Source organism: Stegastes partitus, unplaced genomic scaffold (assembly GCF_000690725.1).
Source record: "Stegastes partitus isolate 25-593 unplaced genomic scaffold, Stegastes_partitus-1.0.2 Scaffold289, whole genome shotgun sequence".
NCBI lineage: Eukaryota > Metazoa > Chordata > Actinopteri > Pomacentridae > Stegastes > Stegastes partitus.
In genome coordinates this window covers 117,260-141,417 of record NW_007578020.1, presented here as the reverse complement: position 1 = coordinate 141,417, position 24,158 = coordinate 117,260, and the positions used below count along the sequence as shown (strand labels likewise).

At 42.7% G+C, this 24,158-nt stretch overlaps 2 protein-coding genes across 4 annotated transcripts in view; both read left to right on the top strand.

The window, feature by feature from the left end:
* Nucleotides 1-10,699: 10,699 nt before the first annotated feature.
* On the top strand, nucleotides 10,700-21,517 carry gjc2 (gap junction protein gamma 2). Of its 3 annotated transcripts, none has more exons than XM_008282886.1 (2): nucleotides 10,700-10,793; nucleotides 19,210-21,517. In XM_008282886.1, the coding sequence occupies exon 2, from the start codon at nucleotides 19,239-19,241 to the stop codon at nucleotides 20,493-20,495; it is 1,257 nt and encodes a 418-aa protein (XP_008281108.1). In that variant the 5' UTR covers nucleotides 10,700-10,793; nucleotides 19,210-19,238; the 3' UTR covers nucleotides 20,496-21,517. The 3 variants fall into 3 exon arrangements, with proteins under 3 accessions (XP_008281108.1, XP_008281107.1, XP_008281106.1); XM_008282885.1 differs by having other exon boundaries at nucleotides 10,700-10,942; XM_008282884.1 differs by lacking the exon at nucleotides 10,700-10,793 and adding an exon at nucleotides 16,823-16,983.
* A 1,408-nt stretch (nucleotides 21,518-22,925) lies between these two features.
* Nucleotides 22,926-24,158, top strand: part of iba57 (iron-sulfur cluster assembly factor IBA57) — a 5,255-nt gene continuing 4,022 nt past the window's right edge. Inside the window, exon 1 of the mRNA XM_008282883.1 lies at nucleotides 22,926-23,540. Within this exon, the coding sequence (XP_008281105.1) occupies nucleotides 23,206-23,540 (335 nt within the window). The 5' untranslated portion in view covers nucleotides 22,926-23,205. The remainder of the gene's footprint in view (nucleotides 23,541-24,158) is intronic.

The following is a 24,158-nucleotide window of genomic DNA, read 5'->3' as shown; positions in this document are numbered from 1 at the left end:
ACAATTTACAATCACCAATTAACCTCAGCATGTTTCTGGACTTTGGGAGGAAGCCGGAGAACCCGGAGAGAACCCACGCTGCACGGGGAGAACATGCAAACTCCACGCAGAAAGATTCCGGTGCCCCCACCGGGACGCGAACCGGCAACCTTCTTGCTGCGAGGCAACAGTGCTACCAACTGCGCCACCTTGCAGCCCCTTACATACTCATGAATCTCTTATTTTTGTAAAGTTTTTTGACAGCTAGGACCTGTAGCTTTAGGAGTTTGTGTCATCTGGCTTTCTGTGCACACATAAAGTAATAAAAATGAACGTGATGTCACCTCACAAAAGTACAGATTGTAAAAAAGCAAAGAGCTAAGGCCTGGTCCCTGTGGTCTTCACAACAATTAGAGAATATGATTATTATTGTGACTTACATGTTAGGTTCTATGTGATTAATATGAAAGAATCCATGGAAGCACTCAGATACCGCTATTCAGGCATCGAGGGTAGCAAAACCCATGGAATGGCATTGCATAACTGTATTTCCATTACAGTTGTGGAAAAAGGTAATTAGATTACTAATACTGTTAATCGGTCCAGGTTTTTCACGTGTTGCATTTTTCCCACAACCTCTAAAGCAGGGGTGTCGACATCCGGTCCTCGAGGGCCGCAATCCTGCATGTTTTAGATGTTTCCCTCTTCCAACACACCTGATTCAAATTATCAGGATCATTATCAGACTTCTGCAGAGCTTGATGATGAGCTGATCATTTGAATCAGGTGTGTTGGAAGAAGGGAAACATCTAAAACTTGCAGGACTGTGGCCCTCGAGGACCGCAGTTCGACACCCCTGCTCTAAAGCAACGGCTTTTCATACAGAAATGTTTACCTGCCATGCATTAAAGAATCTAAATGCTCACTTACCTGCTTGTAAATATCAACGCTAGCAAGCTGCTGGACTACATTAATGTTTTATTTGTGTAGAACACAGCAGAACAATACACTCTCACTTTTCATATTTGTTAGTATTCAGTATCAGAAAATACCTTATTGGACTTTACTGGCAAATTCTGCTGCATAGTAACATAGTCAGATATGAGTAATAACTAAAGTAGCTTTAAAAATGTAAAACTCTCATCATGGTGTAGACAACGAAGAGCAGACGAGGACATTTACACCATCTCTGCTCCACTTGGGGATGAGGATAATATCAGACTTTTTTCACATCTGAGTTATCGTCCCACTCAGTGTTCAACTATGTGCTGCAAATGTTTCGTGGCCCAGGAGCTTTGCTGACCCGGGTCTTGTTGGATTCCTCAGTCTGTTAAAGTGATGCCATCGTGTCAGTCAGATGTTGGTCTCTTTTTATGTTCGTCATGATTTCATCCTGACACGCCTACCACACAGTAAGCCATAGTGTGCATGCAATATCTGTCATACAAGCAAGAACAATCTAACCGTGAGAAGTCCTGTCTTCATCTGAGCAGAGTTTTATTAATATGAACACATCAGTTGATAATAGATGAAATAGTAACTCTGTAGGGCAAAGTGAAGGAGAAAGGTGTTCGTGATTTTTTGCATGCAATCTGTGTATTTTGAGCTCCTCGTCGTGCTTTTGGACCAATATTGGTGCTGAAATGTGGAAAACCTCTTTCCTAAATCTCCTCACACAACTCAGTTGCTCGTAGGGATGTCAGTGATTGATTGTTAATTGATTAGCAGCTTTCAGTGATTTATCGATTAAGCGTATTAACTGTTAAAGCAGAACACGAGGGACGTGCATACAAAATGTATGTGCATTATGTGTTTTATTCAGTTCACTGATTTTAGCAACGCCCACTAGTGGTTTTCTTTGTGTTGTCGCTGTTTTTTGTGTTAATTTTGTCACTGAGCAATAAATTGCTTAACCAAGTACAAAAAATCCATCCATCATCTCTACACCTTAATCCTCACTAGGGTCATGGGGGGCTGGAGTCTATCCCAGCTGACTCAGGGTGAAGGCAGGTTCACCTGGACAGGTAACCAGTCTATCACAGGGCTACACTTAGAGACAGACAACCAAGCACACTCACATTCACACCTACGGACAATTTAGAATCACCAATTAACCTCAACATGTTTTTGGACCTTGTGGGAGGAAGCCGGAGAACCCGGAGAGAACCCACGGTGCACGGGGAGAACATGGAGACTCCACGCTGAAAGATCCCGGTGACCTTCTTGCTACAAGGCGACGGTGCTGACCACCGAGCCCTCCATGACCCTAGTGAGGATTAAGCGTTGTATAGCTGATGGATGGATGATTGTTCTACCTGAGCGGCCGTTTCCAGCACCTGGACAAACATTACCTACAGTCATTACATCATGTAGATCAGATACGAGGATTGTTTTGTTATCAAACTACTGTGAAGAGATAAATGAAGACACAGTTTACTTAACGTGGAACGCTGCGGCTCATTTGCTTTGTTTAATACCTCTCATTCTTTCAGGTGAATTTAAAATGAAGGCTTTTTTTCTGTTTAGTTTAGTGTGCTCTTCAAATTCCTAATGACTTTGCGGCAAACATGAAGCGTCAGAGGCTACAAGCATTTTTATCAGTGTGTGGGAAGACATCCACTGTGTTTCATTCATTTTATGATTAAGGAGCCAGCGTACGGATTGTGCAAGTCACTGATTTATTGACCCACTCCTTCATTTATTGACATGAGCGTGAGGAAGTCCATAATCCAGTTGATGAAATGATGAACCAGATGGAACCGGTTTAGAGGTGGTTTCAGGAAGATGGTGTGGTGGCAGGGTGTTGACCCCACAGTTTCTCCAGACGCCTGTGCAACGTGTCCTGTGTGAATGGTTTTGCATCATCCACTCCTCGACCTGTACAGCCTGCAAACTGCTGGCCAAGCTGGTCAGTCAAAAGTGTTCAACGCCGTGGAGGTGAGGGGTACAGATCTAACATAGATCATTGCTCTCAGCCTGCTCCACTTGGGATTGAGGACAACATCTGACTGTTTTGTGTCTGTGAAGATTCTCAGTCATTCAGGTCATGGTAGATTAACAGGCAACTGGACTTGCTTGAGTTCCTTGAAGACGTTCCGCCTCTCATCCAAGAGGCTTCATCAGCTCTGACTGACTAGTTGGAGTTCCAGATACTGATATCCTTAAGGAGCCACTAACACCTGAGTTTCGGTTTCAACTGGGGGTTTGTTGCTCCTCCTCCTCGTTATGTGAGTCGTTAGTGCTCCCCTGACACAGTGGGGTTCGTTAGGGTCTTTTGTGGCTCGGTGTGGATGTGGGTTCATCTTCCTGGGGAGAGATCTTCGGTCTGAACTGTAAACAGGTGAGAGGTGATGCCTCAGACCTCCACCTCTGCTGAGTGATGGTCTTTCCAGTTTGATATAGATGCAGCATTGAGGAAGATTAAAGATGAAACCAAAACTCAGGTGTTAATGGCTCTTTAAGGATGTAAGTATCTGGAACTCCCAACCAGTCAGTCAGAGCTGATGAAGCTTTTTGGATGAGAGGTGGAACGTCTTCAAGGAACTCAAGCGAGTCCAGTTGCTACGATTAAACTACCAGAATAGTTTGACTGTTTCCATACCTGCGTTATTATGCCACTGACTTTTCTTCAAACACCTGAAACTCTCCACCCGAGTGTCCCACATGTGTGCCTACAGATGTTGTCTGGCCCAGGAGCTCTGCTGATCTGGGTCTTTTTGAAGTCCAGCTCAAGCGCCAGAGTTGACAGCCTGCTGTCAGAACATAATGGTTTCCCGTCTCCATCTGTGCCACATCAGTGGGGGAACCGGAGTACTGGACCTGTCTGAAGGCCGTCGATTCAGTTTGTCTGAAATCGTCAGCTGAGGGACTGTGATCATTGTGGTGTGGGAGTGCAGTCCATTTCAGACATTGAGATTCCTCAATCTGCTAAAGTGATGCTGTTGTGTCAGATGAAGGTGTTTTTTACGTTAATGTTCCTCGTGGTTTCATCTTGACGTACCTGTAATATGTAACAATGCAAAAAAAACTACATTTAAACTAATAACAAGCTTCAAATTGGCCATATAATCAAAAGCTGGGTATATTTATGATTTTATAAACACTGACATGTATGGTGGTCATGGGAACGCGGGACTCAACCTAAAGACTGCCTTTATATAACAATTAATTTAACTGCAGCTTGTAAACTTTTCAACTATCTGTCGTCCACATGGCCAACTCTCGGTTGTTCAACATGCATCCCGAGCCACTTGCATGTGTGTCCTTAGGTCATGTGTCATTGGGGACAAAGACCTTGAGAGTAGGAAGTGTCTCAAGGTCTGACCTAGTAAGATTATCATCGTGATGTCTGCAGATAAGGGACTGGCACGATCACTCAAGACAACATGTTGAGATGCCATGGATCGGTCGGGGCGCTTTGCTGCAACTACAGTTACAGCCAGACCATGAAAAACAGCTGTAAGTTTTTAAAAACAACTTTCACAACCCACTTATCAAAAACAGCTTAAGAATTTCCGATGTAGGAGAAAGAACATTTTCTCATTACACTTGCACTTGTGTACCGAAAACAGCATCTTTGATGTGGGTTCAAATATTCTTGCCCTTCTGTTGCTCAACACACAAGAACAGCTTTACATCTGCAGGCCATATGCTGCACGTCTACGTCAGCCTATTGTACAAGAACCCAGCAGAATAACCATGGTGCTGGTTAAGAAAACTGTACGCAGAAAGATGAAAGACAAGCGAAGCCAATGCTCCGAACACCACCTTAACCTGACGTTAAACAGATGTTTGAAATGAGACACGAAAGGTTTACTGAAAAGAGAAAGTTGTGCAGAGTGAAGGAGGGATGTTTGTGTGTTTGGTCTTCACACCTCAGCTGCAGCATTCAGATTCATTATTAGAGTTTTTGTATTTTATCTTTTATTACTCCTGTAGAGTGTTATTAGAGGTTTTTACTCGACTCCAAGAGAGCCCTGCACAAGAACTCCAATGTCTGCTTGTGCACAAATGGCCAATAAAGACCTTGAATCCTTGAACGGTAAACCGGAAATAAACACATTTTAAAATTGCAGCCGACTAATGGAGCAGAACATTCCAAAGCAGCACACACAGAATCCGGCGAGCCTTTCTCACAGCTGTTAACCCAAAACTCACATTCAAATGGAGCATCTGCATGACGGATGTTAGCTTCAGGATGACCACTCACGGCCCTCTTGGAGACCGAGAACCGCCAACAGAACCTAATAAGAATCATAAAATGCCAATTCTGAGGAAAACCGCACCTCTGGAGAAGATGAGGTTGCGTTCTTCACGGTGACCTCCTGACCTTCAGCTCGTCCTAGCACACAAAACTTTCTATACCACAATTAATTGAACAGTTTTTAATCTGACAATTAAGGAAGTTCAGCATCAGAGGAGTGATGATCCCAACATCTGGACTCAGATCATCAGGATTGATATTGAAGAAGAACACATTGAATCTGGAGTGTTTGTGGAAGGTGAACACACCAAATGAGACACACAGCCAGAAGACTCACTCACTCCTGAATGCATGTGCTCATGTTCTTAGTCATATTAGAAGGTTTTGAACAAACTTTAAAAATCACGGCTGATGATTGGGCTACGCTTCTCTTCGGTGATGAATCCAGCTTTCAGGTGATGCTCACTCCAGCCAACTTACTGGTTGGAGGAAGCCTGGAGAAGCCCACGGACCAGACTGTCTTGCCCCTACAGTAAAACATGGGGGTGGATCAGTGACCATCTGGGCTTGTTTCAGTCTGGGTGGAACACGGCAAATGGAACTATGTGACCTGACGAATGAAATGAAGCAGGTCATGTACTGGCTACTCTGGAAAACAGTCTTCTTCCATCAGCTGGAAAACTCTTTCCTGCCTCCAATGACTGGATTTTCCAACAAGACGATGCCCCTTGCCACAGCTAAAGGTCAGTTAAAGCCTGGATGGAGAACCAGAACGCTGGAACCATGCCTTGGCCTGCTCAGTCACCAGATCTACATCCATCTGAAAATCATCAAACTCAAAATGGAGAAGCACAAGCCCCAAAACAAAGCAAATTTGTTTGAATTTGTGCAGCAGGAATGAGCTGCTGTGACAGCAGAACCATGTCAGAAGCTGGTGGAGAGCAGCCGAGACTGTAGTCATCAGAAACAATAGTCATACAATAAAGTAGTAACTCCTGTGCATCATGTGACTAAAACAGACAGAAAAGAAAACATGGAACGTCTAAAAGCACTGATTTTGGCAGAACAATGCCAAAGTTACTGATGGAAGAACTTCAGTGATTTTGGTTATTATCTAGAAAACCCTGGAACACGTCTGATATCAGCTCTGAAATTAAACTCTAATGAGCTGTTTTTGTTGTTATCATTATATTCGTCCAAACAAATGAACCTTTAGTGGTACCAGGCATTAAAATGAACAAGACATTGAAGAACACAAGGGTGGTGTAATTATTTTTTCTATGACTGTATATTCTACTGTGTATTTCTTTGTTTGGGACGTGGATGTCAACGACATCAGGGTCAACGCCTACGACACTGATCAATAAAAGCAGATATGATCATTTATTTATATTCCATCTAGAGATATTCCTGATAGAGGTGTCTCAGATGGCCTGGGTTGGCCTGATAACCGAGTGCAATTTTAATCATAAAATGTGTTTATGCAATATCCAGCCATCATTATCTACACACTGCTTAATCCTCAATACGGTAATGGGGGGCTGGAGTCTATCCCAGCTGACTCAGGGTGAAGGCAGGTTCACCTGGACAGGTAACCAGTCTATCACAGGGCTACACTTAGAGACAGACAACCAAGCACACTCACATTCACACCTACGGACAATTTACAATCACCAATTAACCTCAGCATGTTTCTGGACTGTGGGAGGAAGCCGGAGAACCCGGAGAGAACCCACGCTGCACGGGGAGAACATGGAGACTCCACGCAGGAAGATCCCAGGTGTCCTCACCGGGACGCCAACTGGCGACCTTCTAGCTGTGAGGCAACGATGCTAACCACGAGTCACCTTACACCACTTTATGCAACATTTATGGCAAAAATAAAAAATTAGATTCATCACTGAAGAGAACCTCAGCCCAACCACCAACAGTCCAATCATTGTGATGCCCAGCACAGAGTAACCGGGCTTTCCTCTGCCTTTGGTTGATGAAGGGCTTCTTCTGTGCCCTGTGTGACTTCAGACCAGCTTCAAGAAGTCGGTTTCCAACTGTCCTTGGTGAACAAGTCACATTTCTCCACAGTGCCCACTCATTTTAAGGTCCCTGGAGATCTGATTTATGGCCACATTTTCATGTAATCTTGTTTTTGTTTGTGCTACAAAATCAACATGTAATTGTAAAATTAATTTAAATAATAGCAAATAGCAATTTAAAATAATACTAAAATGTTGCCATGATTTTCTGTTTAAGAAAAAAGGTATAAAAATATTACTTAAAAACAAAAAATGTATGCCTTATCCCACCTCTATTAAATTACACACAATCACTGCAAAATACAATAAGTTAAACTGCAACAGAATAAGAAAAACAGAATGAGTTCCAAACTAAGAAAAAGGGGATAAAATATCCAAAACGTTACCATAAATAAAATCAGTCCAGACGGCAGCATCACAACATAAAAGCAAATGATACAAATACCTGTTAGACTGAACAGGAGCAAACTTATCTGGTGGTAAATCTCCCGGCACTAAAACCAAATATCGCTTCCCTCCTGGCCAGATGAGGAATTATATTATGACCGACATCATCAGACGGTCTTATTAACAGGAGGGTAAAAACCTCATGAACAAATATAGAAAACACAACCGAATGCATGAAGCAATAAAAAACTGTCCTTTTCTCTAAAGGTGAAGATGTCTTTTTACAGTTTCATTGCAGTTTAATGACATTTACGTGGAATTTTCAGCTTATAGGGTTTCATAAAGGCAACTTTAATGTTTTAACGAGAACTCTTGTTTCTGAATATAGATTTATTGGCAGTCGTTAGTTCAACAAGTTGGCACTTTGAGAAAGCAGCTGGATCATATTTTATTTAAATGATTTGAGGTTTAAAATCCCTTCTCTAAGTTTCAATCCTGTTTTACCTAAAGACAGACACAGCTCTCCATCTAATCTTTTAATACAGTCGAGATGACACACTCAGTCGCTCATGTGGGCTTCTTGTCAACAACAGCCTTGACTGGAATCCACGCCGATGCCAAGATAGCTGACCTTAATGATTTTCATTACATGGTAAAAGTTCAAGGTTTTCCAAAACTGTAAAGTACCTCTCTTTATCTACCCACTTATCTAAACATTGCTCCATTTTTCTCTCTATTTGTTCACAAACCAAACTGGTGAACTGCACGATCCCGCGTGTTCCTGTGTTTAATTCCATCACCAGGTTTTAATTATTGTTTTTTTCTTTCGATCTCTCAGACATTGTTATTTACTGATTTACTGCCCCAGTTGTGCAACGGAGACAAAACTGAACCTTCTTGTACCAGCAGCAAAGTGTTCCATGCTTGTTTATTTTAGAGTTAGTCTTAGCAATAGTTTTACCCATCAGTTGAAGCTACACCAGCAGGTTCACGGTGGTATGAGTGAATAAATGAATTAATGAATGAATGAATGGATGGATGAATGGATGAATGGATGAATGGATGGCAGACTGTCTGCTTCAGGCAGCGATGCTCCGGCTTCATTGCATGTCCCACCGAAAGTGTTTTTATTAAGAATGAGTTAAACATCAACAACAGTGAGAAGTTTGTGTTTCCATTGCACAGTTTACAGCTCATCTCTGTGTCTCAAAGTTACATGTTTAGAGGGTTTAAAAAAGAAAATAATCCCTGACAGCCTTGAAATGGCTCAGATGATAACACTGGTCTACACCCATTTTGGTGTCAGTTTTTTGAGCTGATTTTGGAGAGTTTCAATGAGCTGAATCCAGATATTACATTGGTTTTGCTCAATGAGGTCAAAATTTTGATTTGATGAAACATGCAATTTGCTCGCATTTACCTTTCCAAATGTTTACGCTCATCAACTTGTGGATCATGTAGCTCATGAAAAGGATTAGAAAAGGAACATTTTCCTCTAAAATACGATTTCATATGAGAAATACTAAAACAAATCAATCGCTAATGTCAAAAAATGTCATCGGTTTAGTGACAAAATGGATTTTTAAAAATCCAGTTGGCATAAAAACCTGATACAGAAAATCAGACGTCATGTTTGGATTCAGTGTTGCAAAAATGTCCTAAATCAGCTATAAAATCCGAGACACCTTTGTTTTTGTAACCCAGTGTAATGTACATAGTCATGCATGGAGTCTACTTTGTGTTTTTCTGCTCACGGCAGATCAAACTCACGAGCTAATGTATAACTGTGCTCAAACAACGTTAAACTACTCTGTGCTAAACGATCGAAAAATGTAATACTGGACTTGAGTCAAAAAAAAAATACAAAAACAAACCAGTGACTGACGCCACAGGTTTAAGACATATGAAACCCTGGAAGTCTGAATCTGTGTTTTTGAGATGCTCTTCAGTAGATTAAGGTGGAAATACGTATGTGCTTATTTGCACATCATATTCCTTCTAGCGTATTAAAAAATAATTAACAAACTTGCTTTTAATCAGATGGGGGGTTCTTGTTATTGTTGGGCTGCAGCTTGGTGGGAGTCCCAGTATCTCCAGGGCTGGAAGTAGCTGTCAGTAAGCGAAAGAGTATTTGAGAAGGACGTTCGGGGCGCCCCTACAGCTCACCTAGCTGAGCGGGCGACCCGTGAACAGGGGCTGTAGCTCCCAGACACAACGGTCGTGGGTTCGACTCCCGCTCACGACCCTTCGCTGCAGGTTTCTCCCTGTTCTCCTTTCCTGTCTGTCTGTTCTGCTCTAAATAAAGCCAAAACCCCCCAAAAAACATATATTTAAAGAAAAGGATATTCGGCCCTTTTTTGGTAAAACAAATTAATTCAAGAATGGATGGGATTTATTGGAATACGTAGACTTTTGTTTTCTGCATTCTTAGTCATAATTTGCTGCTAAGAATAAACTATGACAAGCACTTATAATAATCATGTTTGAACAATGAAACCTGTAAATAGTTTTATTTATTTTTGCAACTCCCACACACGAGGTTTGGTTTTTGGTTTTTGGTTTGTCATGTAGCTGCTACTGACTCCACACGCCACACCAAACACAACAGCCTTTCTTTTGTTTTGTTTTGCAGTCTTCAAGTTTTTGGCAAGCCATGGCACGGCAGGGGAAGGAGTTGTCATGCCATATTCCCATCACTTGACAAAAAAAACAAAGACGGCCCTTTGCATCCAGCTGAGGAAATGCATTTTGCTTTTGGCCAAAGTCTTCGGCCTTGAAAATAACCTTTGTTGTTTCTTCATTTGTGCATCAGACGGAAGCTCCGAAAATAACATGCTGGAAATAATGCACACACTTGTACAGTCGCACAAATCAGGAAAAGCTGCGACACTGTTGGTTTCTGGGTGAATGAATGGGGTTGGAGCAGGAGTCGTCCTGGATTAAACAGATAAACAGTCGGTGGTCATGGCAATGGAGGCGGACGAGCCGGGGAACAATGGGGCCTTTGGCAGGATGCTGGTCTCCTGAGTGTCCTGCCTGTACTTGGTGGTGAGGGGTTTTGAAGAAAAATGACCCATTGTCTCTCTCATCCTGCTTCTGAGCCTGAGCAGTGAAACGATGCCTCTGGATGCCCGCCCAGGATGCTCTACCGTAAAGCACAGAAAAACTTACTGCTTTATCCACATGGACAGGTACGTACAGCCCTCCGCTGTCCCTTTTTTTCTTTTCCCTCTTCCCACTGTTGTGCTGTGGATTACGCTGGAGGTTCTTTTGTATGATCTCGTTAGCTTTGTGGCTTAAAACTTCCCCAGTGCAAGTTGAAGCAGCGGAAAAAAGGCAGGTATGCTCGGTACTTTTTATACAATCTTAAGAGAAGGGACTAAACGTAGGGCTTCCTGTTATGCTTTAAAGCTTGTGGTTGTCTTATAGTGTGCTGTTGTGTCACATGGTGTCTTCTCAAAGGAGTTTATTATCTGATGTTTCATCAAATGTTGCCTTAAACTAATCCCACTAAAAGCAAGTCACCGGTTTATGTCCTGATCATTTTAATAATATTGTTTTTTATATCCTCCCAAAAAGTTGACGTTGCAATTTTCCAAACCAAAGAACGGGAAGGAAGTTTTATCAGTGATGGAAAATGTGAGTAACTTAACAGCAGAGCAATTAAAAAGAAACTTATCATAGCAGACAAGCCTTCCTGTTTCTGATGTAATGTGAATCGTTGTACCGCATTTTCTGGAATCTCTTTTTGTTTTATATGGCACTGCTATGGAGATTAATTTTGCACCATAAACTACACTACATTCACTCCTCACTGATAGTTGGGTGCCATAAATGCCTTGAAATGCTGCTGATGAGTTCAGGCTGCGGCCTTGAGAATGTGGCACAGCAGGTTTGCTTGAATGATTTCCAGCGAATGCTATTTGGAGTCATTGCTCTCAATAGCAGGACTGTTATCGCCGCACATGGTCGGTGACGAGTCTAGACCGGTCGATGACCTGTTTGTCAGAGCGCCGACGAAAGGTTTGTTAAAGTTCATGAGGACTGTGTTAATTGAATGCATGATTGCCATCTAGTGGCTCAAAATGCTCAAGTAGAGAAGCTGTAGATTAAAACAGGTTTTTAAAAATCTACAACTATGATCCAGTTAAGAACAATTAGCATTTTATTAATTAGCACAGAACACATATTTGCTGCTCACGTTTTCACTTTAATCACAAAGTCCTTGAAGGTTAATGTTTTGCTCTGCAGATTGCGTTTTATCATCGCTGGCATTGAACGTTACGTGTCAACTGTTACACTATACAGTCTGAGCATGTATGTACAGTTTTGATGTGAGCTTTTGTTGCATAAGCGGAGACGCAGAGTGTGCTGCTGCTATCAGAGGGGCTCCTGCAGCGTCGCTATCAGTGTCTGGAGTTCACTTAGTTAGAGAAGAGCAGCGGCGCTAAGGCGTCTGGAAGGAAGGAGGAGCCGCAGTAACATATCTCTGATAGTCCAAATGACCCTGACTAGGTCTGCTGCTCCTTTGGGCTTGCCCCAGCTCAGCCTGTGACATAGACAGTTAAGACAAGATCATGTCAAAGATTAAGGGCCTGCAGCTCTGCAAGCAAAGCACTGCTGTAGTTGAAAAGGGTGGTTGTGAGTTTTACTGCCCTGATGAAGAACCTCATCAGCCGGGGAGTGTAAAATAATGCTGTGTAAGAAAATAATATATGGTTAATTATATTATATCATTCAAAGCCAAAACACTAAATTCTCTCTCCTTTTTTTTTTTTAAGTGCCGCATTTTTAAATTCTGGCCTGGAAAGTATGCGTCATTTGTTTGTTGCTTCTCCAAACTCCCCAGATTCCTCTGGAAAAACACCAGAAACAAATCCTCGGTGCCCTATTATTAACCAATTTTGTGATTCATGAGCTGTCGAGCCAGTTTGAGTTGATGAGGTGCGTGAGTGTGAGACTTTTACGTGTAAACGAGCACATCTGTTCTCGCCAAACAAGTTCAGACAGCGCCGGTTAAGCCGATCAGCGCCAGGCGAATCTCTCTGGATTGTTTCGCTTTTAAAATCTGGCTTCTTTGGCGATATTTCCACGCCGGCGATGAAACGTACGTGAAAATCGGTCTGTTTGAGGTGAGGAGGATGAAACAGGCCACGAAGAGCCTATCAGAAACCGAGAACAGTTCTTAGAAAGGCCACTGACGCCCTAAATAAAAAGAAACTCGTTAGAACGTTGTAAGCGTGTCAACATATTAAGTGTAATTAATTCCACTGCCAGAGGGGGGAGACAAAAGTTCTAATTTAACTAATTGAACTTTTGATTCAGAACAACGACGATAGTTTCATGTAATGGCTGTTTTACATGAAGACGGCCTCGAGCGACACGTGACACACGAGGTGCACTTGTCGGATGGTGATACTGCTGAAGAAGTGAAAGCATGACATTAGTCGTCTGTGTCACGTAGCCTGCAGCCAGACGGGCTCGGCTGTGCATTCAACACTGTCCTGCAAACGAACACTGGTTTAAAAAAAAATCGTTAAACATAACAGCAATGTGTGACGACTCCGGCAAGACTGATATGATAAAGTATATTGTTTACATAGTTAAGTTTCTATCCAGTTTCTACATATTTCTCTACTGTTTTCATGCTAATTGCAGTATGTGCAGAGGAAACCTGAACCCTGCTCCTCTGTATATTTCATCTTTGCACATAGTTTTTAAGTGGGATTGCACTTAATTGCACTTTTTGCATTAAAGATTAAACAGCGGAGCATCATCATTGTTCAGGGCCTTTTAAATGTCGTCTCACTCGCTGCAGCGCTTTACATAATTTGTGCTGCCATCTCTGAGTGAGTCCAGATGGGCACAAGGACGCCTGGTATGAATTTCTGTTTTACGTGTCTTGTTGCTTTCACACGATCAAAAACATCACCTGACTGAGGTGCGTGTCTGTGTGGCTATTTTAGCACGAAAATTAACAATGAAAAGAGTTGTTTTGGGAGTAAAGCACACTCAGGCACAAGTTGCTCGTATGCGGGAGACGCAAGAGCGCCGGCTGAGGGAAGTTGTTGGCATCCACCTCAAGGGTTTTCATCTCAGTCGCTTCAGTGGAGTCCGGCCTTAGTAAAACTGGCACGGGACGCACTCGGCCCGGGGGTAGGATAGGCTCGGCCGAGAAACTGGGAGGAAAATGAGCAAATGCGATGGGACTGCCACCACTCTCAGGCTGCCTATGGGATAACCCCTCACAGCCTGGTAAGAGCAGTTTAACGGTGGCGGTCGGGAGAGGATGCGAGAGGAGGAGTCCGAAGCACCAAGTTGCGTGTTTTCGCTCTGGTGTCTTGTGTCACTCTTTTCTCCAAGGGGTGGGGGGGCATCCGAGTCACATGGTGGAGCTTGATCTGTTACATAAACACAGACCTCCACAGCCCCCAGTCTGCTCACATCAACTTTGTTCAACACATACATGCGGATAAAAAAACTCTTGTGTTGACATTGGCGGCGGCGGCCAAGGAGAGTTGTCGAGATGTTCACTCCTCCAAGTTGCATCACTTGGATCCTCGCTACGCTGCAGAAACCTCTCAGCTCCCAGTGACCTCTGCAAGGCAAAGCCGTCTGGGAAGGAAACAGCGATTCAGCTTAAACATCTCTGTCATTACAGTATACATGAATACAGGCTTATGCATTTATAAAACAGGCTACGAGTGAGTGTTTTTTATTATTGCTAATTATGTTTTAAAGCTCATGTGTTCATTTGTCAGCTGTCACGTTGGATTTTTTTATAAAGCTGTTTATATCTCACAGATGCTACCCTGTTGGGGAAAAAAAAGGAATCTATTTAACGGCTGACAATAAATATAACCTTGACCTAATGAATATTAAACACTCTCTTTTGGCTGTCACATGGTGCCAGTCCTTCCACCAAGAGCAATGTCAAATAATGTCTTACAGGGGAATACTGTAATACTTTCCTGGCTCTGGGGAGTCCAATCAATATTTATCAACATGAGATACAGTTTCCCAAAGCTAGAGCAGCCTGACTTGTCCGAGGACACGGGAACACTGTGTATTCACAACTAAACAGTCACCGCGTCGACTCCGTGGCTTGTTGCGCGTTTGTTTATCGTTTTCGATAACTTTGTGCAAATCAGACGTTTGAATCTAGTCTCTGGAGAACGCTTTTGTTTTGCTGAGTTAGTTCTTGTTACATAATCATTTCTGTTTTTTTTTAAAATAAATGCTGAGCTAGCATACCTTCCTGCTCGATTAAAACTGTTTTGTTTTTTTTAAACATTAAAATAAGAAGCACAGTGAAGACTGGTGGGGTTTTGTTTTTGAGTCGTGTGAGCTCGGTTCTGATTAATTCATTAGACAGACCTGAATATTAGTATTCAACAAAAACCTGAGTCCTCACTTCACATCCAGCAGGTTCTGTAAATGTCCAGGAACATAAACTCTAATTGATTTTGCCTTTAAATCACTCTAATGTTCACTTATTAGCCGTCTCCATGGACCATCTGTGTCTTTGGGATGATGGGGAGATTTTGGAAGCAGAGGAATGCATCGCAACTTAACAACACGTGCTTATCGGTCCCTCGGGGAGAGCACATGTCCAAACTCCAAATGTTCTAGTCATTCCAGCAGCATCCCCCGTCTCCTTTTCCTCACTGCTGCACCAGGGGTGCTCGCTACGCCACATCTCCTCCGTCAGACGGAGAGGCGAGCCTCGAAGGCGACGCCTCTGGAGGACGGGTCCTGCAGGCCCAGATGGACGCCTCTCACAGCCTTCTTTAGACTCACAAACTACTCAAACAGAATGAGATCCTAATGCAAAGACTTCTTGTGTTGCCTTAATTATGGCAGCAGCGAGGATGACTTTTATCTGCTAACACAGTTGGAAGTGTGATCTGACCGAGTTCAGACTTACTGCTGTTGCCGTGCGTTACTCTTTGCTTTATAGCCGTATACAAATCATAATTAAAGGGTTATTGAGGGCCTTGTGAAAGTAACACTATAATAATATGGTCACTGTGACAATGACCAGGCACATTTCATAAAGGCAAGCCAGACACTAACCCGTTTATCTGCACTCTATTAACTGTAGTTGAGTTTAGATCTCTTCCAAAACTTGACAGCAAGGTCTGGCATGTCCAAAAAAAAAGAGCGAGGAAGAAATTCCTTTCCAATTTTAATCCTGCATGAATCACCTCCTCCATTGTTCTTTATTGTGTCCTTTTCAGACTGGAAAAAAAAATTTAATGAATTGTGTTTGCAAGAGAGAAGAAAAGACTTTTATCTGCCACTCCTAACAAAAAATCCATTTCTATATCCTGAGCAACAATATGTGCTACTGCGGGCGAAGGTGAAAGCTTGAAGCATAAACATTAAGTCGGAAAAGACGTGTAGCGGGAGTGCACAGTCCGACCTGTCCACTGCTCCGTTATCTGGCCATCTGCCTGGACGGGAGATCTAAATATTATGACACTTGATATAACTGAACATACCTGCTGGTTACATTGCAGCGGATCCGTGTCGGGGCAAGGTGGCTTATGTCTGCGTGACACTGCTGTCCTCAAAGTCCCCGTCTTTGTCTCCCCCAGACGTCTTTTACATAAAGTCGCCCACCCTTATCTCATTGACAGATAATCTAGAGGGTCTCTGCTTGATGTGTTTGAGTTCTGAAATAGAAGGTAGAAGGAAATTGAGGGTTTAAATTGGATTTTTACAAACATGAGCGACACAACTATGCCTTCATATTACCTTCTTCTAAGTGAGCCTTTGCTGTTAGGGTGCACGATGATATTAACCTGCAAGACATAGACAGAAGGAAACACAGAGGACACAGAGGAAGTAAGAGAATAAAGAGACACAGAGAGAGAGAGAGAGAGAGAGAGAGTCATCATCTGTGTTACAAATGTTGTAGATGAGCGTTGGGGGGCGGTTGTCTGTGTGGCGATTAACGCGCTCCCTCAGCTGGGTGTTCATTTCAATCTGCAGTACGATATCCTGAAGTCTGAACCCTTGGATGAGGGTCACTTGCCAGAGGAGGATTTTTTTTTTTCAGCCTCTCTGTTTTTTACACTTCCTTCTTGGGCAGAAGGCTGGTGTGTAATAGAAACCAGACACGAGCCAGAATGTGAGGCGTTCACAGCGGCGAGACCTCACTTCTCACAGAGTGGGAAAACTGGGATTTAAAAGTCCAGCCTGACAAGTTTAGTCACTGCTCTCGTTTTTTCTCGTCCTCCTGGAAGTTGTCAATAAGACGGAGAGGGCCAAGACATTAGGATGGAAGTGCTATTCCACGGATCAGACTGTGCAGGGGATATCTAGAGAGGGCAAAGGAGACCTTCAGGATGGGAAATGCTTTTGCAACTTTTCCAGGTGAGTTGTTTCGGATGACTTCCCCCTGAACAGACTGTGTAACGTTCTTTATTCCACTGCTCTGTCGTTTGACTCCTGCTTTGCTGAAATAAAACTGAAGACAGCTTGTGAGGGTCTATGTTTGCGCTGACCCCGTTGACAGACAATTTTGTGCTACTGCAGCAGCCTTTCATACATTCTGTTGAACATTTTGAACAAATCCAAAGCAGCTGAATGTTTGCAGCAACAGCAGCGTAAAATATATTCACTCTTCACCTGCATTCAATATCTGATCCCAGGAGAAACATATGTTCTTAACTATGGATGTATGATTTAATCACGCTGATATCCAATCGAATATCCATTTGTAATGCGACTTTATTAAGAAATGGTTCTGTTGTTGTGCAATTTAAATATCAGGAGTGTAATAATTCATATTTGAATACTTTCTGTAACTGCAATACACCTACACCTCCTGTTTCTGTACAATAACAACTTAAATTCTAAAAAATATCACAGTTTTCCTTACTTGTAAATGATTAGAACAAAAAAAAAACTGTGTGGTACTTTAATTTAGTTGCTTTTAATCTTAAAAAATATATTTTTTAATCAAACATGTATTAATTCAATAATGATCGCAGCTTTTATTTCGTCCAAATTCTCTATTTCCATGTCATTATTAGAAGTATCTGTGCAGACCTGGCCTACTGCGCTTACTGTGAGACAGTTCATATTTATCTTCAGCTAAAAACTCCTCAAACTGAAGTCTCTATTGGAAGGAGAGCCGTTTTGCAGAGAACGCAGCACATATTTGTCATAACAGGTTGGAAAACACTTTTCTAAACACACCAACAGCAAGCTTATAGGAGCTGTTGTTGATGCAAGACTCAAGTTGATGCTGCAATAAGCAACAAATTCACTCAAACATCAAGCGTGAATCCTGAGCGTAGCAGCCCTTCTGTCGTGCCATCCTGGGGCAGCCATGAGCTGCCCACCAAAGGTGCCATCTGCCTCCATGTGGCTGCAGCTCTCCCCAGCGTCTGCGGTGCTGGATCTGGAGGGGAGGCCTTGTGGCGGAGCAACAAGCCTCTCCTGTTCACTCAGATGGCAGAGGAGATGGCACATCACACGCCAGGGAATACAGTGTCACAGTCATGAGATCAACGTGAACCCTGCAACTCGGCACAATGAATGGGAGAATGACAGAACGCTGTCGCCTCACGGCCGCCTCACAGAGTCCGTACTGATGCTGGCTGTGAGGAGAAAGTGACACCGTGAGATCTCATGGCATCTGTTTCCCTGTGCAGCCGTGTGGCCGTTGAATGGCCTTTACATACATCCAGATCCCATACGTCCACCCGTGTCAGTTTCATTTCATGTTTCCTACGTCCTCCTCCTTTTGCCCCGTCTTGATGTAAAAATGGTTGCTGGTGGGTTTGTGTGTGGCTGATGATGTATCCTCTATTTGTCTTTGAATGTTTGCTTTTGCTATTTCAAACATCTCAAAAATGATACCAGCGTCTCTGGATGACGACTTGTATCATGAGTCACTACAAGCTTTTGCCTCGTGTGTTGCTGCGCAGTCACTTCCAGACAGATGTCTCATCGAAGCCTAGAAATCCCACTGTACTGACAACAATAGTTTACTGTACGTCTGACATGCAGCGTTCGCAAAGCGGCCGAAACAAACTAAGACTAAGTTAGAGATGTGCTGCAGGGATTTGACTGATTTCAGATTGAGTCCAAGAGTTAAAGATTGTGGTTTGGAATTCTTTACTTTCCTTTCAAAGTAACTGCTCCGGATTTGCTTAATTAGAGAAGCATCACAAATATTTTATCTAAAAAATGCATTATAAGAAGAACAGAAATATTTACCGTGATTCCTGAAATACAGTTTACTGAAATGTATACATAGAATAGAATAGAATAGAATAGAATAGAATAGAATAGAATAGAATAGAAATATTCTATTAATCCCCGACAGGAAATTTGGTTGTCAAAGCAGAGAGAGTAAAGTTACCGCCACCATAAATACAGATAAATAAGCAGAAATACACAGTAAGTAAAATAAACAACAAGAAAATATAAAATATAAAATGCAAATAAGAATATACAAATGTCAAAGTGATTTTTGTGTAGTGCAAATAATGTCTAATATTTCCTCTCATGGCTTTCCGAAGTCCAAAACTAATCCTGTACACGTCCCCACTCGGATCTTAATCAGCTGTTTTTTTCTTTCTGTTACAGATTCTAGTTGAAAAGCTTGTAAGAGCAACATGAGCTGGAGTTTTCTTACTCGCCTCCTGGAAGAGATCCACAATCACTCCACCTTCGTGGGGAAAGTGTGGCTGACGGTGCTCATCATCTTTCGCATCGTGCTCACAGCGGTGGGAGGTGAGTCCATCTACTCCGACGAGCAGACCAAGTTCACCTGCAACACCAAGCAGCCGGGCTGTGACAACGTGTGCTACGATGCCTTTGCTCCCCTCTCGCATGTTCGCTTCTGGGTCTTCCAGATCATCATGATATCCACTCCATCGATCATGTACATGGGTTACGCCATCCACAAGATCGCCCGAAGTTCAGAGGAGGAGCGCAGGAAGCACCAAAGACTCCGCAAAAAGCCTCCTCCGCACTCGAGATGGAGAGAGACCCACCACCTGGAGGACGTCCTGGAGGAGGAGGAAGACGACGACGCCGAGCCCATGATCTATGAGGACACACTGGAGGTGCAGGAGGCCAAGCCTGAACCAGCAAACAGCACGAGCAAAGACCCGCCAAAGCACGACGGCCGCAGAAGAATCATGCAAGAAGGCCTGATGAGAATCTACGTTCTCCAGCTCATGTCACGAGCCATCTTTGAAATCGCTTTCCTCGCCGGACAGTACCTCCTCTACGGTTTTCGAGTTAGTCCGTCATATGTGTGTAACAGGGTTCCCTGTCCACACAGAGTGGACTGTTTCATCTCCAGGCCCACAGAGAAAACTATTTTCCTCCTCATTATGTATGTGGTCAGCTGCCTTTGCCTCGTGCTGAACGTGTGCGAGATGCTTCACTTGGGAATTGGCACGTTTCGGGATACTCTTCGCATGAAAAGGAACCGGGGCCGGCGGACGTCCTACGGCTACCCGTTCTCCCGCAACATCCCGGCCTCGCCTCCCGGGTACAACCTTGTGATGAAGACAGACAAACCCAGCAGGATCCCCAACAGCCTCATCACCCACGAGCAGAACATGGCCAACGTGGCCCAGGAGCAGCAGTGCACCAGTCCGGACGAGAACATCCCCTCGGATCTCGCAAGTCTGCACCGGCACCTGCGGGTCGCGCAGGAGCAGCTCGACATGGCCTTTCAAACATATCAAACCAAAAACAACCAGCAAACCTCCAGAACCAGCAGTCCTGTGTCTGGGGGCACGATGGCGGAGCAAAACCGAGTGAATACAGTCCAGGAGAAACAAGGAGCGAGGCCAAAGTCAGCCACAGAGAAGACTGCAACCATTGTAAAAAACGGAAAGACCTCTGTCTGGATCTAGAGATAAATCTAATTTAATAAATTAACAGTAAGAAACTTTTGAGTCTCCAGAACTGCACTGTGACCCAGCTGGAGGATTTGTGTGTGTGTGTGCGTGTGAGAGATACAACTTTGGACAATAACAACTGAGATTTCAATCACACTAGCTGAAGAAGTACAGCACACAGTAGGACTAGTTTTTGGGAATATAAAAGAAAACACAGATGAAGAAATGATCAAATGTCATGAATCTTCCTTGTTACTGTTGTGTGTCATGTTGTGCTTGCCATAGCTTCTGGATAGGGTTAACATACGCTCACTAAGCTCAGCATCTTTAATTCCAACTAAAATGTCAAGTCACACACACAGACTGCATCGAGCTATTTATCTGATTTACAACTGAACTGAGAGATTTAACTTTGAAAGTGTGTGACTGTATCGTAATTTGGAAATGAAAAAAAACGTTAGAAATACGCAGTGACTCGTTTCTGAAGAACGATGATTGTTGTCAGAAAGATGCATGTTTAATATTTGGGGGAATAGTTTTGGATGCAGGATGGATGAGTGTCCCTTGAACCAAATTAAATGTGAAACGCTTTGATAAAGGTAAGGAAAGAGGGATGTGTCAGCGTAAGAATCTTCAGTCATTGCGCCTTCATCTGTTGTCTTGTTTTTAAAGCTTTGCAGTGTCAAACTTAAAGGGAAAGAGAAAAGTGAGTCGCAAAATCTAATTATTTTCTAAACTAAATACTGACTTTCTGCAACCTGAAGCAGATGATGCATGCTTTACAACTGGGAACATACACGGTACACGTAGACGACAGTAGAAACCCCATCCTTAGCTTTTCAGTGATTCATTTTAGGCATGTTAGATGAGATACAAATGAGCATTTTTCTTTTTCTGTCACCGAAGCTGTATGTCTCCAAAATTGGTTTCAGAGTAATAGTTAATCCTGCCTTCACTGTTTTCATACTTCAAAGTGCCTCAAACTCAAGACTGTTCTAGTATTTTATTCATGAACAAATAAACTTATTTGAAACCTGCCCGCGTCACGGCGGCTCTCTCTGCTTCTTCTTTCTTACTGTGAGGATAACAGCAGTTTGTTTCTGAAGGCAAAAACGTGGAGTTTTTCCACAGAAGTTTGCAGGAAAGTTTGACTATTACATAATGCTGCATCACCGAGAACGTCTCATTCTGCAGACTGCTATGTATGTCATGCTTGAGATGGATCATGTTTAGATTCTTTTTTTATATACACTCCACAGTTAATCCGTCTCAAGTAAATGTTCTGTAAGAAGACTTCTAAAAAAGTGGAAGTGAACCGACAAGACAGTAGTACTTATGGATACTAATAGCAAAGCACTGTTGCAGGCGGGGCATATCTTCTTTTTTTTTTTTTTACAACCAAAGAAATGACATTTTACTAACTTAATTATGAGAAAAGAGCACTTTTTAAAAAATCTGCTAAAGCAATAAAAATAAAATATATATGTTTTATTGGTGTAACAAGGGCATGCAGCCCAAAAGACTGATTGTGGAAATAAATCCTTCTATTAATTTTTAGTATAAATAGCAACAGATGTAGAGTGCTGCTCATAGCACACAGTAGGTGAGCTCCATACTAAAAAGAAGAGAGAATCTGTCATTTTAGAGGATTTTCTTTTTCTTTCAGTTTTTTATATTTTTGAAATACACTAAACTATCAATATCATTACAAAAATTACTGAGTTTACAAAAAATGACTGAATTACACAACCAAAATGTTAAATGAACGCTGGTAATAAGTGAAAATACAGTTTTTGTTATAAATCATTTATCAATATCTATATCATTTAGTGTATACAGTATATAACAGGTAATTTAATTGTTTTTATGAACATTAATGTGTTTTTATTAAACATTAAAAGCCCCAAAACACACATGACCCAATGTAAAATTAAAGCTGGAAAATGAATTTCAACTACGGAAAAATTCGAGTATTTTTCTGAATTCCCCCCCCTCCCAATTATTTTATAGTATTTTTGGTGTGTTAACAGATTAAAAAAAATAAATAAAAAAGGTGTGTGTCCAGGCATCAGAGCAAAGGCTTTGGGTCCAATTCCATTTAGTATCTTATATTTAAATAAACAAACAAACAAATGAATAAATAAATAAAAGTCCTTAAATGTTGTGTCTGGAAAGTTGCTTCTCGTCTTTCAGCGATAAAAGAAAAATACAACAAAACACACTGTGACCCAGCAGCTCAGGCCCTCTCTCCCGCAGACGATGAAAGGTGAACAAGTAATATCCCATGTGACCCACCGTCCCTCTATTCAGTATGACCACAAAATAATATCAGAACCAAAATAAACACGGACAACAATCCATACGTCCTTTAACCTTACGATGATAATAATAATAATAATAACAATAACAATAACAATAAATAAACTCACTCATGGCTCCTACAGCAGCATTTCAGATCTCTCTCGTTTTTGTAACTGAATGTTGTGTTACTTAATTATTATTATTTTCATTGAACTAAATGTGAATTTCTCATGAGCAGAAGATTTAAACGTCTACACGGAAGCTAAATAGTGCGACACACGTGTTCCGGTGTTTTCGCGCAGTGCATTGTGGGACTTCAAAATGGAGGCCGGTCAGCTGTAGTGAGCTGTGATGTCCTCGGTTATGTAGCTGTTGTGTAAAGAGCAGACGGTCCCTTCTACACTCTCCTGTGTCCGGGTACATCATGGGGGTTTTGTGCTTCGCCAGAGGAGCCTTCGCCGCCGGAAAACACGCCGGTTTGTCCGGAAAGCTTCTGTCCGGTGTTTCGGCTGCAGCGGCGGTCGGCGTCCGGAGGTTCAGTCCGCCGCCGGACAACCGGAAAGATGTCCCCGGACAGTTCGTGTGTTACCACCTTCCACACAGGACCCTGCTGAAGATCCAGGGACCCGACACGAGTCCGTTCCTTCAGGGGATAATAACCAACGACGTGGAGCTGCTGGAGGAGCCCGAGCACGGAGCCGTGTACTCCCACATGCTGAACGTACAGGGACGGACACTGTACGACATCATGCTGTACCGGTAAGAACACTTCGTTATGCTGTTTAGACGCTTGAGGGACATGTTCTTCTTCTTCTTCTGACGTGTGGACGACGTAAATTTAAAAATATCTTCTCCTGTCATCTGGCCGGAAGACAGTTCACTTCTGTTTCCGGTTACACCTCCGAGCCGTGTCCTGCCATCAGGAGGCATCAGAGTTTTAAAGGTCCTGAAAGAGTGAAAGTCCACTTTATTGTCTGTTGTGCTTTTTATAAACTAAGAGGTGTAAAGTAAAAGTTGTTAAGATGAGAAGACGTTAACTTCCTCAGTTCCCCTACAACTAGACAGACCGCCAGCGTCACAAGAAAGGAAGAATTTTAGTTCCAACTGAGGCACCTGTGGTCGTCCAGCCTGAAGTTTGTGTCCGCTTTCCTGTCAGACATTCATAATGAGCCTTACTGCCTTACTTCCAGTAACAGTACACATAGTTGTACTGACAGTTTTCAGTGCGGGGGTTTTAGTTTAGCACTCGTGTATCAAACAAATGCACGTGCAGAAAATATTTTTTTGTGTTGGAACTCAGTTTGAACCTCTACATTTCTCCTTCGGACTTCTGCTGAGCCTGGACCAACCAGAGACTCTCTGCTGTTATTTAAGGCT